The sequence below is a fragment of the Leopardus geoffroyi genome, chromosome B4 (assembly GCF_018350155.1).
Source record: "Leopardus geoffroyi isolate Oge1 chromosome B4, O.geoffroyi_Oge1_pat1.0, whole genome shotgun sequence".
In the NCBI taxonomy this organism is placed as follows: Eukaryota; Metazoa; Chordata; class Mammalia; order Carnivora; family Felidae; genus Leopardus; species Leopardus geoffroyi.
The window spans coordinates 36,152,352-36,167,461 of record NC_059341.1 but is presented as its reverse complement, the minus strand read 5'-3'; the positions used below and the strand labels follow the sequence as shown (position 1 = coordinate 36,167,461).

General features: G+C 40.5%; 1 protein-coding gene across 20 annotated transcripts in view; it reads left to right on the top strand.

Annotated features, from left to right (window-relative positions):
- The window catches only part of ERC1 (ELKS/RAB6-interacting/CAST family member 1), a 524,080-nt gene extending 509,587 nt beyond the window's left edge, over window positions 1–14,493 (top strand). For all 20 annotated transcript variants that reach the window (XM_045463914.1, XM_045463916.1, XM_045463908.1 and 17 more), the window contains one exon: window positions 8,875–14,493. In XM_045463914.1, the coding sequence (XP_045319870.1) occupies window positions 8,875–9,012 (138 nt within the window). In that variant the 3' untranslated portion in view covers window positions 9,013–14,493. The remainder of the gene's footprint in view (window positions 1–8,874) is intronic.
- Window positions 14,494–15,110: the final 617 nt, after the last annotated feature.

Here is a 15,110-nt window from a genome sequence, read left to right as displayed (position 1 = left end):
AAATTGCATCTTTCTATCTAGAGAGGGCATCATACAAACTTAGGTGCTGCATATAATTATGGTGTTTTAAGAAAGTAAACCAAGAAGACAGTATTTTTCACCTCAGTACTTGCAGTGGTGGAATTAGCCTGCCAATATTAGAAAGTAGAGAATAGGAAATAGAAGATCTTGTTGGATTACTCAATCTTAATATCCACTAAGTTTGGATATGTAGCTTTAACAAGGAAGGGAAAGAGGGGAGGGGAAAGGATTTAATTCCTAGCAACTAGGGTGTAATAAGAATTTACGTTAAACCCCAAATATTACATGTTTGTACTTTTTGGGAAATTCTTTTCTGATGTTAAATCTAAAGGAGCCTTCTTTGGGGAGGAGGTGAGAGTTGAATAGGCAGGCATAGGGGCAGGGTGTGGGCAGGGGTAGAGGGAACAAGAAGAGTGAGATATCTGGTAAATTATACTTCAGAAGCTAGAACACACTTTTCCCAATTTATCCATAGGACCCACTACATACTGATACCGTATAAAAACTTCCTTTTTTAAACATGCGATGTGTATGCTAAAGAAATATTTTAAAATAACAAGGTACTAATATATTTCAAGATTTGTTTTCACACCTGTGCTGTATAACACATCTGTCTACATTTTTAGTTTGATGGCTTCACATTGCCTTTCTTTCCTAAGTGGTCTTTTTTTTCTCTCACACATTCCTGTACTCCTTTGACTTCAGAATGACTAAAGCTTTGCATTTCGAAGTCAAAATAAAAAGCCTCATTTTAAATGTAATTCAGGTTTCACACAAAAAAATGATCTTTGAGATTTTTTTCAAGACAGGAAATTTTAGCATATATTGGATCAAGTGCCAATAAACTCTCTCCCTGCTCAGCCATGCCCACATCTAATACTGCTTTCAGATAAAATGCAAACCATGCATAATCCCTGGAGAATAGAGAAAGCTCCACCAGATGGAAAGCAACTCCAGCTAATGAAGGAACACTTCCTTCTCTAAACTCTTTTTTTCCTTCTCTGAACTATTTGATTCTTCTGATCCTCTTTTTAAACACCTTTTCCCAGGCAAACCATTCATTAGCCCTTGGAAAAAGCATAGCCTATAGTCTGCCTCTGTTTTTTTTTTCCCCCTAATCTTTTTCTACCACTTCTACTTTCTCCTCCACTGCTAAACCACTCCTCCAGCTTCTTGTGTACACCCTCCTGACATTTGTAGGTAATAATCGCATTCCCTTCACTTAGTCTTCAGTTAGTTCAGGTCTACTACTTAGTTCTAATCCTGCCCCATAAAATGATCCTTTCAGCTTCTTAGTCATGCCTGCCATTGTCCTTTGAACTCATTCCAGTTTGTCTCCATTTTTCTGGTAATAAGGTGCCTGAAATGGAACGCAGTGCCCTAGGTGTGGCTTCACTGAAACCATGTAATAGAGTGAGGGTCCTCTGAGGGATAGTGCCCACGCCTAGCCAGCCCAAGGACCTTTTGTCACCTTCAAAGAACTGGTACTGCTTCTGTCAAGACCCAGTAATTCCTGTATTCCTGAACTTCAGTGAACAGCCAAGTGCATTTCCTCCTCTGTGCCTCTGTGAATAGTTCATACTATTTCTCCAGACCCTCTTTCCTGCCCTCATCTCAACAGCCACACTCTTCAAGAAACTTCCTCTTCCTTCTCTCCTTTTTTTCTGTCTTTGCAGTTTTATTTTGCTGTAATTCACACACCATGCAATTCACCTATTTAAAGTGTACAATTCAATAGGTTTAGTACATTCTCAGAATTGGACAACTGTCACCACATCAATTGTCAAACATTTTCATCATTCTAAAAAGAAACCATATTTATTAGCAATCACTCCCAATTACCCCCATCCCACCCCAGCCTTAGGCAGCCACTAATCTACTTTCTGACTCTGGATTTGCCTATTCTGGACATTTCATAAAAATGGAATCATACAGTATGTGGTCTTCTGTTGATTGGCTTATTTGACTCAGCATAGTGTTTTCATGGTTCATGTTATATACCATGTATCAGAACTAAATTCCTTTTCATTGGCAAAACAATCAATACTTTTTGAATGAATATTTTATACATTTCTATTTGCCCCTTTTCAGTCTTGGAATATCAGAATTACATGGTTAAAAACACATGAAGCTTTGAATATTTATATTATATCTTTTTATCCAAATTTCTTATAAAATTGATGCTGCTTGTGGTATTAAATAATATAGAAGTATATAGAGTAAACAAAATTAATTAAAGACCTAAATCTGAGACCTAAAACTGTAAAAATGCTAGGAGAAAACACAGGCAGTAATTTCTTTGGATTTTTGCCTTAGCAACATTTTTCTAGATTTGTCTCCTCAGGCAAGGGGAAATAACAGCAAAAATAAACTATTGGGATTACACCAAAATAAAAAGCTTTTGCACAATGAAGGAAACCATCAACAAAACAAAAAGGTAATCTACTGAATAGGAGAAAATATTTGCAAAGGATACATCCAGTAAGAGGTTAATATCCAAAATATATAAAGAACTTGTACAACTCAACACCAAAAAAATTAATTAATTAATTAATTAATTAATTAAAAATCTTATTAAAAATGGGCAGAGGACTAGACATTTTTCCAGAGAGGACATACAGGTGGCCAACAGACATATGAAAACGTGTTCAACATCACTGATCATTAGGGAAATGCAAATCAAAACCATGATGAGGTATCACCTCATACCTGTCAGAATGGTTAGAATCAAAAAGACAAGAAGTAACAAGTGTTGATGAGGCTATGGGGAAAAGAAGACCCTTGTGCACTCTTGGAAGTAATGTAATTGGTACAACGTGGAAACCAGTGTGGAGACTCCTCAAAAAAATTAAAAATAAAAACACCATATGATTCAGTAATTCTACTAATGGCTGTTTACCCAAAGAAAATGAAAATACTAATTTGAAAAGATACATTCTTCCCTATGTTTATTCCAGCTTTATTTACCATAGCCAAATTATGGAAGCAATCCAAGTGTCTGTCAATAGATGAATTGATAAAGAAGATGTGATATGTGAGAGAGGGAGGGAGGAAGGGAGAGACATACACATATATACAATGGAATATTACTCAACCGTAAAAAGGGAATGAAATCTTGCCATTTGCAACAATATGGATGGACCTAGAGGGCATTATGCTAAGTGAAATAAGTCAGAGAAAGACGAACACCATATGATTTCACTTATATGTGGAATCTAAAAAACAAAACAATTGAATAAACAAATAAAAAGCATAAACAGACCTATAAATACAGACAACAAACTGGTGGTTGTCAGAGAGGATGGGGATGGGTGACTGAGCAAAATGGATGAAGAGGAGTGGGAGATACAGGCTTTCAGTTATGGAATGAATAAGTCATGAGGATAAAAGGTACAGCGTAGAGAATATAGTCAGTGGTATAGTGATAGTGTTGTAGTGGTGACAGATGGTAGCCACACTTGTGGTGAGCATAGCATAAACATATAGGTATGTTCAATCACTCTGTTGTACACCTGAAACTAATGTAATATTGTGTGTCAACTGTAATTAAAAAAAAAAAGTATAGAGAGTAAAATTGTAAGTCCTTCCATCCCTTAGCAGTATCAAAGTACCCACTTCCCCAAATCTATACCAACATGGATTGTTAACAGTCTTTTGCCAGTGTGATAGGGGGAACAAAACTCTATCTTGTTTAATTTGTAACTCTTTACTCATTAGTAATTATTAATACTCAGTGAGGTTGTGTATTTTTTATGTGCTTATTAGCCATTTGTTTTTCTTCAATGAGTTTTTTTGTTCATATCCTCTGCCCATTTTTCTATTATTAGGCTTGTATACAAGCCTAATACTTTCATAATACATTGATCCCAATCCTTTGTCTTTTTTTCCTTTATTTATTTTAATTTATGTTGGGGTATATTCTCTCTACACCCTCTTTGTTGAGAGTTGTTATAAATGGATGTTGAATTTTATCAAATCCTTTTTCTACATCTGTTGGGATGATCATATGACTTTTGGCCTTCATGTTGTTACTGTAGTTTATCACATTTTACTGATTTGCAGATGTTGAAGCATCCTTGCATGCTTAGAATAAATCCCACTTGATCATGGTGTACATCCTTTTAATGTAGTATTAAATGCAGTTTGCTAATATTTTATTGAGGATCTTGTTCTATGTTCATCAGCAGTATTGGCCACAATTTTCTTTCTTTGTGGTATCTTTTCTGATTTTGGTATCAGTAATATTGGCTTTGTAAAATGAGTCTGGCACTGTCCCTCCTCTTCTATTTTTTGGAAGAGTTTGAGAAGGACTGGTATTAATTCTTCTTTAAATGTTCGATAGAATTCACCAGTGAAGTCATTTGGTCCTGGGCTTTTGTTTGTTGGGAGGTTTTTGATTACTGATTCAGTTCCCTTGCTAAAAATCTGTTTGTTCCAATTTTTTATTTCTTCATGATTCAGTTATGTAGGTTGTATGTTTCTAGGAATTTATGCATTTCTTCTAGGTTGTCCAGTTTGTTGGCATATAATTTTTTATAGTAATCTTTTTTGATTCTTTGTCTTTCTCTGGTATAGGTTATAACATCTCATCTTTTTTTTTTTTTTTTAATTTTTTTTTTCAACGTTTATTTATTTTTGGGACAGAGAGAGACAGAGCATGAACGGGGGAGGGGCAGAGAGAGAGGGAGACACAGAATCGGAAACAGGCTCCAGGCTCTGAGCCAACAGCCCAGAGCCTGACGCGGGGCTCGAACTCACGGACCGCGAGATCGTGACCTGGCTGAAGTCGGATGCTTAACCGACTGCGCCACCCAGGCGCCCCTAACATCTCATCTTTAATTTCCAATTTTGAGTTCTCTTACTTTTTTTCTTGGTAAATTTAGCTAAAGGTTGGTCTATTTATCTTTTCAAAAAACCAGCTCTTAGTTTCATTGATCTTTTCTATTGTCTTTTTAGTCTCAATTTCATTTCTATTGTTTTTTTAATCTTTTTTGTTATTTTGTTCCTTCTGCTAACTTTGGGCTTAGTTCTTTTTCTAGTTCCTTGAGGTATAAAGTTAGGTTGTTTGAGATCTTTCTTGCTTCTTACTGTAGGCATCTGTCACTATGAGTTTCCCTCTTAAGAACTGTTTTTACTGTAGCCCATAGATTTGGTATGTTGTATTTTCATTTTTGTCTCAAGTAATTTTTTTTAAGTTTATTTATGTATTTTGAGAGAGTGCGAGCAGGGGAGGGCAGAAAGAGAGGGAGAGAGAGAGAATTCCAAGCAGGGTCTGCACTGTCAGCACAGAGCCTGATGCAGGGTTCGAACCCACAAACCGTGAGATCATGACCTGAGCCAAAACCAAGAGTCAGACGCTTAGCCAACTAATCCACCCAGACGCTCCTCAAGTAATTTTTGATTTCTTTCTTGGCCCTTTGGTTTTTCAGTCACATGTTGTTTAATCTCCAAATATTTGTGAATTTTCCTGTTTTCACTTTGTAACATTTCTAGTTTCATATCATTGTGGTTGGAAAACATGCTTGATGTGATTTCAGTCTTAAATTTATTAAGATTTGTTTTGTGGCTTGCATATGATCTATCCTGGAGAATGTTTTGTGTGCACATGAGAAGAATATGAATTCACAGTATAATTTTTAAATTTAGATCTTTAGGTAATTTCAACTTTATGTATGATATGAGCAAGAATCTGACCACAACTGGGCCCAGTTGACCTAATACAGTTAATTGATTTCAAATGCCTCCTGATCATATTCTAAATCCCATTGATCTAATTTCATCAGTACAATACTCTTCTAATTCGTGGCTTTTTACAGTATGTTTTGTAATCTGGTAAGCCAGTCCACACATTGTTTTTCTTCCTTTAAAATATTTTCTTGGTTCCTGTTGTATATTTATACATAGGGATAAATTTTAGAATTAGTTAACAAGCTCTGAAAGAGCCTTTGGGATTTGGTCTGAAATGTATTTATAGTATATTTTTAGGTGAAAACAAAATCAGTTCACAAATAATCTATATACTATCATTGCCATTTTGCTTCTAAAATTACACGTGTGTGTGTGTGTGTGTGTGTGTGTGTGTGTGTAATAAAACAAAGTCTCAAAGAATATATGACAAAATATGTAGCAATGGTTATCTCCTGATGCTAATATTACAGTTGATTTTTTTTCTTGGTGTTTTTCTTTTAAAATTTTTCTACAATGCATGTGTAATACTTTTTGAATTAGAAAAAAAACCTAAAAAATTTTAAACTAAAATGACTCCATTAAGTAACTTCGTGATTATCTGCTTAGCAGAAGCCAAATTAGAAAAATATTTCATAGGAAATGAATATGTGACTTGTAGAGAGTAAAGTGCAGATACCCGACTCAGAATATAAACCAAAGATGTTCACAATATTCCTAGGAAGGACTGAGATGGGAAACTGAAGCAATACAACCTCACAACCTCCTCTGTTACTTTGTGTGATTGACTTCAGTTCTGTTCAAGAGATTTGAGCATAGTGGCCTTTTCACCTAGCAGTATTTCTGGGTTATATTCTGTGCAGCTGTATTTAAAAGGCACTTTGCTTCTTTGGTTTCCCCATTTCAGAGATTCATATTCATATGACACAGTCAGACCTTGAGATGCGTCAAGACTTAGAGTAGTCTAAATCTGGTCCTTGCATGTCCTGGTATTCAGTCAACATTTAACAGAATAAAGATTGCAAAATCTGTTCCCAACTCTTTGATATATTTGAAGACGCAGCATGCTAATTCTTGGCTCACAGCATGTGGATTCTGTCAGCAGTGTAATTAAAACTTGGTTCTTAAAAAAAAAAAAAAAAAAAAAACTTGGTTCTATTTGCCTTTTAATCTACATGCTCTGTCTAGGTAATCTTACCTATTCAACAATAATTGTAACAACATCTAACATACATAATTTTCTGTGTGTCAGGTATTGTACTGCAGTTTATATAAATAGCTCATTCAGTCCTTAAAACAGGGGCACCTGGGTGGCTCAATCTATTGAGCTGTCAGCACAGAGCCCGCCGCGGGGCTCAAACCCACAAACCATGAGATCATGACCTGAGCCAAAGTCAGATGCTTAACCGACTGAGCCATCCAGGTGCCCCCATGTTAGCCCTCCTTAACTCTCACCTGGGCTTGCCACAAAACTCCTTTTAGCTTAGTGTTCCCTCCACTCAGGCTAACATGTTTTTATCTTCATAGGTCTCTTCTAAAAAAATGAAGCTGACCATGTTACTACACTGTTCGAAAACTCTTGGACTTCCTTTTTGTGGGTGTTTCTTTCTTTGTTTTTTAACCAGATTCAATCTGAACTCCTTAGCTTTACAAACAATCTGGCCCTGTCTGTGTCCTCATCTTCATTTACTTTTTTTAATTTATTTTTAATTATTTTATTTTATTTTAATTTTATTTTTTTAATTTACATCCAAATTAGTTAGCATAATCAGCTTCATTTTCTGTCACTCTCTGCCCAGCCCCTTACCTTATGCTCTAGCCATGCTGAGAAGCTCCCTCATCCCCAAAGTCCCACGCCCTTTCTTAGCCCTACACACCTGTCCTTGTTTCATGTGCTTGAAAGCCTCTTCTGCCTTTGACCTCCCAGCAAACTCCCGCTCAGCCTTCAAGATTCACACCACATATTGCCTTCAGTAGCATCTTCTCACATTCCTCCAGGATGCAAACAGCCCTATTATGTCTTCCACTACAGTGCATGTCTGAGCCTTGGTCATGGCCCCTACCATCCTGTGTTGTAATGATCTGTTTGTGTGTTTTCTTCCGTTAACCCAAGTGGATCTTCAGGGAAAAAACCAGATCCGTTCCATCTTTCAGCAAGTAGTAGGCCCTCAATAAATGTTGTTTTAATGCATGAAGGAATGTCCAAGAGAGTGTTTGAAACAACAGGAAGTTAGAATTATATTTCTAAGCATCTTAAATGTTTCTCAAAATAATCTCTTTAGCTTTATGAGCAGATAGTCTAATGTACTGAACAAAAGTGGTATATAGCAAATGGAGAAAGTCTTTTAAATTGTAAGTTTCCCTAGGATGAGAACCATTACACAAGATTAAGATCCTACCTGAGGTCATGCATGTATCCCTTTCCCCATCCTGGACAGAGGTGTGACATTGGGACACAGTGGAGAGAATGTTCCACCTGGAATGAGGGGACTGGAGCTGGGGCTCCAGCTCTGCAGATTACTGGTGAACTAGTCACACCTTCACGAACAAACACTTGATGTTAACGTTTACACTTTCCTGGTTGTTAACGTTGATGCAGGAAGACTTCACATAGAAAGTGCCTCTCTTTTTTTTTTTTTTAATTTTCAGCTTTATTAAGGTTTAATTGACAAAATTGTGATCTATTAAGTGCACATGATGATTTGATAGACATTGTGAAGATTCCCACAGTCGAGGTAATACATCTGTCATCTGACATACTTCCTTTTTTCCCCTTATGAGAACACTTAAGTTCTACTCTCTTAGCAAATTTAATTCTACAGTATGATGTTATCAACTGTAGTCATCGTATTATACATTAGATCCTCAGACCTTATTCATGTTATAACTGGAAAGCTTGTGCCCTTTTACCAACCTGCTCCATCTCCCCCACCCTCCAGCCCTTGATAGCAACCTGTGAGTTTGACTTTTTCCCCCCAGGTCCCATTTATAAGTGATACCATGCAGTATCTGCCTTTCTGTCTGGTTTATTTCACTTAGTACAAGGCCCTCCAGGTTCATCCATGTTGTTGGAAATGCAATTTCTTTATTCATGGACAATAATTCTTAACCCAGTGCAAACAGGATAATTTTATTTTATCTGAAATCCATCTTTTCTTTCCCTTTCAGCTTCAGAATGAGCTAGAAAAAGGTGAGCGGGACAATGCAGAACTGCAGGAGTTTGCCAATGCCATTCTCCAGCAGATAGCAGATCATTGCCCCGACATCCTGGAGCAAGTGGTCAACGCATTGGAAGAGTCATCCTGACCCTGCTTTATGGGGAGTAGCCAGCCCAGCAGCCTGCTATAGTAAATCCAGGTGCCAAGAAAGAAGAGCTGGAAGGAACAGGCTCCCAGGAGCTTCTGGCACCCAACAAACACTACAAACTGTATCCCATCTTGGTTGGTCCTTCAAGTATGATTCCAGCACCCTTTCTACAGCTCTCATCTTAACTCTGCCTTTCTACTTTGGATATTGTCTCTACACTAATTTTCTTGATGCCCAGGGTAGGTAAGTGGCCAAGTTTCCATGAAGAACTGCCATATGGTCATCAACATTGGAGGACTGTGGAAGCTGGTGGTTCTGCCCTTACAGTGGGACATGGAGTAGGTAGCCTGTTTACCCTCTGTCCTTGACATGAGAACTACATCCGGAATCTCCTTGGAGTTCAACATATTGAAAGAAACTTCCCAATGGACCAGAGAGCTGAGTGTTCTAATATCACAACAGGTGCTTTCTCCTAAAAGGGTTAAAAAAAAATCTTAAAAAGAGAGAGGGGGAAAAGAGAGAACAGGGACAAAGAGAAACTGACTCTTCTTACTGTTTCTTTCGCTCACTTTCACATGTAATGTTTTATTCAGGGGAGCTGCAAGCAGGCCTCATGAGGGCTTAGTGAACACTAATTCCACAAGTTTGGAGTCTTCACCCAGTCCTGTCTGTCTCACTCATCCTTGCTCTTCTCAACCAGTTAATAAGAAGATGGTGTGAACAGTTCTCCCCCGGTCCCTCTTGTTTAAGACCTTTGACCTTATTATACTTAATCTGTCAGATTATACGTCTCAGTCTGAAAGAGAAGAGGGGTTTGACACGAACCTTGCCATCAACCACCTGCTGCTCTGCTTCTGTAGAAGATGACCGCTCCTTGGGCCCAGGCTGGTTTCTCCTAAACATCTCCCTCATCAGCATTCTAGTCCCCTGAACCCCTAAAGAATGCTTCTGCCTTCCCACCATCCATGTTCTATGTATGCTCTTGCGGCCCAGCGGTTGCTGAAGTTTATGACCCACCTTCTACCCTTTTAGCTTTACTCTTGATGTGCACTCCCATAACCATAGCCTCGTGCATTGTCTGGAACCTCCCTTCTGGCACAAATGAATGTTTCTCATCCCACACACATTCCTTCCTCCATTCTTTCATTCAAATAGTATGTATGAAATGCCTACTATGTGCAAGTCACTGTTAGGTACCCATCCTTGAAAAAAAGTCTCTTTTTAGTGAGGGAGAAATGTAAAGGACTCTGAGACATACCTTGTTTGAGTCAAAGCAGTAAAAGGTATACCTATCCTCTCCCTACTCCTTCTGAGTAGAAGTTATCTTTTTCATAAAAAAAATGTTTTACAGATGAGCATTTCTCACTATAATGTAATTGATGAGTTCAGGGGCAGGGAGCTGAGTCACTTACTTGCCTGCAGGATCTTATTTGGTGGTTCGGGATTTTTATTTGTCGTCGTTACCCTGCAAGAGTATAGTGTTTAGGGGGGCTGCAGTAGTAGATAGTGTTTTCTTCACACATCTGTGTACACCACGTGGAACTTGGCCAGCTCCATGTTGCGGATCAAAAAATTGACCCTAAAGTTGCAAATCAAGTTGAAGGTATTGGCATTTTGAGGGGCATTTTTCCCAGGCTTAGACAATGACAGTCGTAAATAAATAATCAGGCACCAAGAAAGAGACCACTTAACCCAGATGTAGCCTTTAACCACCTCTCCAGCCAGACGCCCACCAGATACTCACATCTTCTGATAAGAGTTGCTGGGCTAAATGCTTTTGTCTTGCATTTTGTCCTTTCCCCCTCCCCAGTTACTCACCCAAAGAATGATGCTGCCTGTAAAGTCATCACAAGCCTTCAGTCCAGTATCTTCCCACCAGCAGCCCTTGACTGTCCCATTAACTTATATGGTCATATCTCCAGCTGCCCTGATTCCCTGCTGTAAAACAGCCTCTCCTATGAGAAGCTGTAGACTGTTTCTTATCGAAGGTTTAAGTGGACTCTGCTCATAAACTTCTTACTGAGATGCTTCCTGATAGCCAGGCTGGCCAGAAGCAGGGGAAGTGGGAGATGTAGGGGTAAGATAGTAAGTGGTGGTCGTTTGTGGTCAATCACCTCAATTCCATGTATTTATTGCACTGCCCATAAATCATGTAGATAGCCCCCAGTATTTTAAGCCTGGTGTATTAGCATCTCACTTTATCTACCATAATGCAAGGAACTGAGGTATGATAATAGCCTTCACAGGACTACGGCGGAACAGAGAAGGCAGGAGAAGTGGCCTGGTTCTGGCTGACTGTTCTCTAGCAGCTTTGGCAAGGGAAGGCATCAGCAGGTCTCCCGGGGTCCTGCTCATTCTGTCTTTGCTGTCAAATACAATACCTGTCACTTTTGCCCACTTGGTGCATGACTCTCACTGCACTTCCTTTCTTCCCCTTTTCATTTCAAGCCTTCTTGTTGCTTCTTCTCCAAAACGTTATTGAAGTCCTCTGGACAAATACTTCTAGTAAGAAAAATATCTGGGGCAAACATTATCTGTGTGGTCTCTGTGAACCGTAGCAGGGATCCCCTTGATTTCTCTTGGGTGGTCATTCTAGCATCTCAAATGGTTCTGGGGACTGTTTGGTTCTAGATGAAAGTAGGTTCTGGCTAAACTTTAGTAGTGAACATGACCTGACTGTATGTTATAGGGACAAAATTAATACAGTGTCCAGCACTTAGAATATCTTCTTGAGTTGAGATAACTCATTGAGCCAACTTTTACTAAATGCACTATTCCCATCACACAAAGACTTATCATTGCATGACACTCTTCTGGTGTTCATGGTTTCACTAGGTCACTCAACTGCTGCCGAAGGTCTAGAGCCTTGAAAGCTCACTGCACATTGCCTATTATGTTCACCAAACTCATCCATTCCATTGGCAAGTCTAGTTGCCCCTTAGCACCTAAAGATCTGTACCCCAAATCAAGGTCATCACGAAAGGGGACAAGATGAAGAAGAATGAGTGGAATCCAATGTGGGGCTGAAGAAATACAATGTGATTTTCTCATCTTTTCATATACCTCTATTCCAGGTACTCATTGAGTTCTTGATGAAGTATCTGAATTGAGATTTACAAGGACTTGGATACTATTTGAAATGGAAAAGATTTTAAATAGGCTTTAATATATTAAGAAATATGAATGGGAATCCCTAAATCCATCTCAGCTCTAACCTTTAACCTAGTACCTTATAACCTAACGAAGATCGAAGTGCTTCTCTCTCTTCCTTACAGTTGGTCTTTAGAAATATTAGTGAAGCAAACTGGACCCAAGACTGCCTTTGGTGTCAGTAGTAGCAGTGGGACTTGACACCTTTTGTCAATAAAAGTCTGTTTGGTTTTCTACGGGAGCTCATTGGCTCACCCACTCCCCAGAGAGAAGAGGAAGTCATTACAAAGTTTTATTAGTCATCCCTCCCCTGCGACATTCAGGATTGGCATTTGGATTTGCTGCTGACCCCAGAACCATCCTGCCCTCCCCTTTGACCCCAGCAGTGAAGCATAGGCCCGCTGGCTCCCCTCTCGGGGGTTTTGAGGAAAGAGCAAATCAAGGAATATGTTATCGCATAGAATGTGACCCTCACGTGGCACTTCCTAAGTTACCATGGGCCCTGTGTCAGCAATATCAGTAACTCCCACGTCTGCCTCCCCAGCCTCATGTCCCTCCTGCAGGAGTTCAGAACTGGAGAAGCAGGTAAGGAGACAGTAGATGTGGTGTGGATGCTACCCTTTGCAAGCCTGCAAGGCCGACCCCTCCATCACTGCCAGTCCCTGGGCTTCTCAGAACAGCGACTTGAACTGGTCAAAGACATGTTCTAAAAAGAATCTGGCATTTTCCCCATGTGGACTAGGGGAATGTTTGGGCAAAAAAAACACACACACATTACAGGGAAATCCTTCTGAACAAAATGGCTGTCTTTATTTACTCTTTTTAAGCAAAAACTGTTTCCAAACTTTTTAGTGTCAAAACTGTAACCAAGCGTCTCCTGATTTCTTCCAACGTGTTTGGTGAGTGCTGTGACCCTATTGTAGGTATTTCTTCTGACTCTTTTGGGGGAAAGGTGGTTTTAGGGATTGATTTGGGGGGAGCGGATTTTTGTCCCATCCCACCTCCTCTTTGTTTCTCTGCTTGTCGATATTGTCTGTGTGGCTCAGAGCATTGGGGCAGTTACATTGTGTCCATTGTTGAGATTATTAAGATATTAAAAAGTAGTTTGTAGAACTGAAAAGTTAAAGAGCTGTGTTTTTAAAAATGCAAAATGATATCATGTTAATAAAGGAATTCAAGCTATGGGGCAGCCCAACTCCTCCCCCTCCTCCCAAGTTGGCTTAGGTGGCACCTGGGCTAGCCACTTGGGAAACACGATGACCACGCTCTAGGTAGGGGACTGCCTGAGTGAAAGAGACAATTGCTGCATAAAAGGAATTGGAATCCGGGGCTCAGAGAGTCCCCACTGTGCCAGAGATTTCCTATACATCCTCAGGACCCCTGGGTAGAGGTTTCAAATTTTGTGACCCCATAACCACCCTCAAACCCACATTGGTCCCAGCTCAGTGTGCCTAATACTGTGTGGTAACCTAGGCTTGACTCGGAAGCGCCACACCCGGCAGCCCTGTACAGGCCACAGAACCTCTTTCCTGCCCACTTGGTGCTATATCATCCAGTGACTCATCCACTATGGGCCAAGCAGTGGCCAGCCTGGAGCCTGCAATCCAGGTGAATGAATTGTACTCAGATCTCAGTTCCTTCTGGCTTCAGTCCCTAGATTCCTTCCCTTTAAGCTTTTTAGACCCTACATCTCCCAGGCCCAGGCTGTCTCTCTTGGCCCTAGAGATGCCCTGATCAGGAAAGGACGGGAACCCTGCTGAAGCCAGAGAATTCGCCCCGGGCCAGAACTAGCGCTCTGAGCCCAGCCCTTCTTTCCACACCGCACCAGTATTGCATTCTCGCTCCAATGCAGCCAGACCTACCTGAGGGCAACACACCATCCGTTCTGGCCTGTCTGCCCACGCAGGACTAGCCGACTAGCCCAGGAACCTGCTGAGCACACCGGGATGTCCAGGATGGGGACTCGGGGGTCTCCCTGGGACTCGCCCCCTCTGCTTTGGAAGAGGGGAGCTGCACTTTAGTGAGGAGCTGAGGAGCACTGGGCACTGACTCCTAGCTTGAGTTCCTTTTGGTGACAGTAGCAGCCGCAATGATGGTGTCTGTGATGCAGATGCACCTGCTGCCTTCAACTGTGTGTGTGTGCGTGCGTGCGTGTGTGTTTGTGTGTGTGTGTGATGGCCAGAGTCATGTTACTGACAGGATAATGACATTACAAAGAAATTGTGTTATAGTCAACTTTGCCTTGATAATTATTGTAAACACTTTGTCCATTTTTTCTTTTTTATTCACAAACTAAATCCATCAGGAAATTATAAAGTTATTTAAAAATTGTGTGCTGTGTCTTTCTTTGAGTCTCATTCAGTCTGATTATCCAAGTGAGATTAGTCCTCAAATGCCAGAAGAGCAGGGAGAAGCCAGTGGTCTCCCAGAGATTAACACTTTGGTAAGTAAGCCAAGAACCAGTGGGGCTCCAGGTTAAGGTGGGGCCGGAGGAGCCCAAGGCTGGCTCAGTCCTGAAGGGCCTGGCGGGGTGATGCCCCCAAATGAGTAGGCCTCCTTCAGGCTCCCATCTGAACTCTGGATTGGCAACCCCTGAGTTCCTTTTTTTTTTTTTTTTTTTAATTAAAAAAATTTTATTTTAATATTTATTTTTGAGAGTGAGAGAGAATGTGAGCGGGAGAGGCACAGAGAGAGAGGGAGACACAGAATCTGAAGCAGGCTCCAGGCTCAGCTGTCAGCACCGAGCCTGCCGTGGGGCCCTTAACCCATGAACCGCAAGATCATGACCTGAGCCGAAGGCAGATGCTCAACCAACTGAGCCACCCAGGAGCCCCCTGAATTGCTTTTCAAAGTCAATTTCCACCTTCCTTTCTCCCTTACATGCTAGGCCCTGAGCCAGTTTCCCCGTTCCGCATCTAACTGCGTTTCCAGAGCTTGTACTCAGGTGA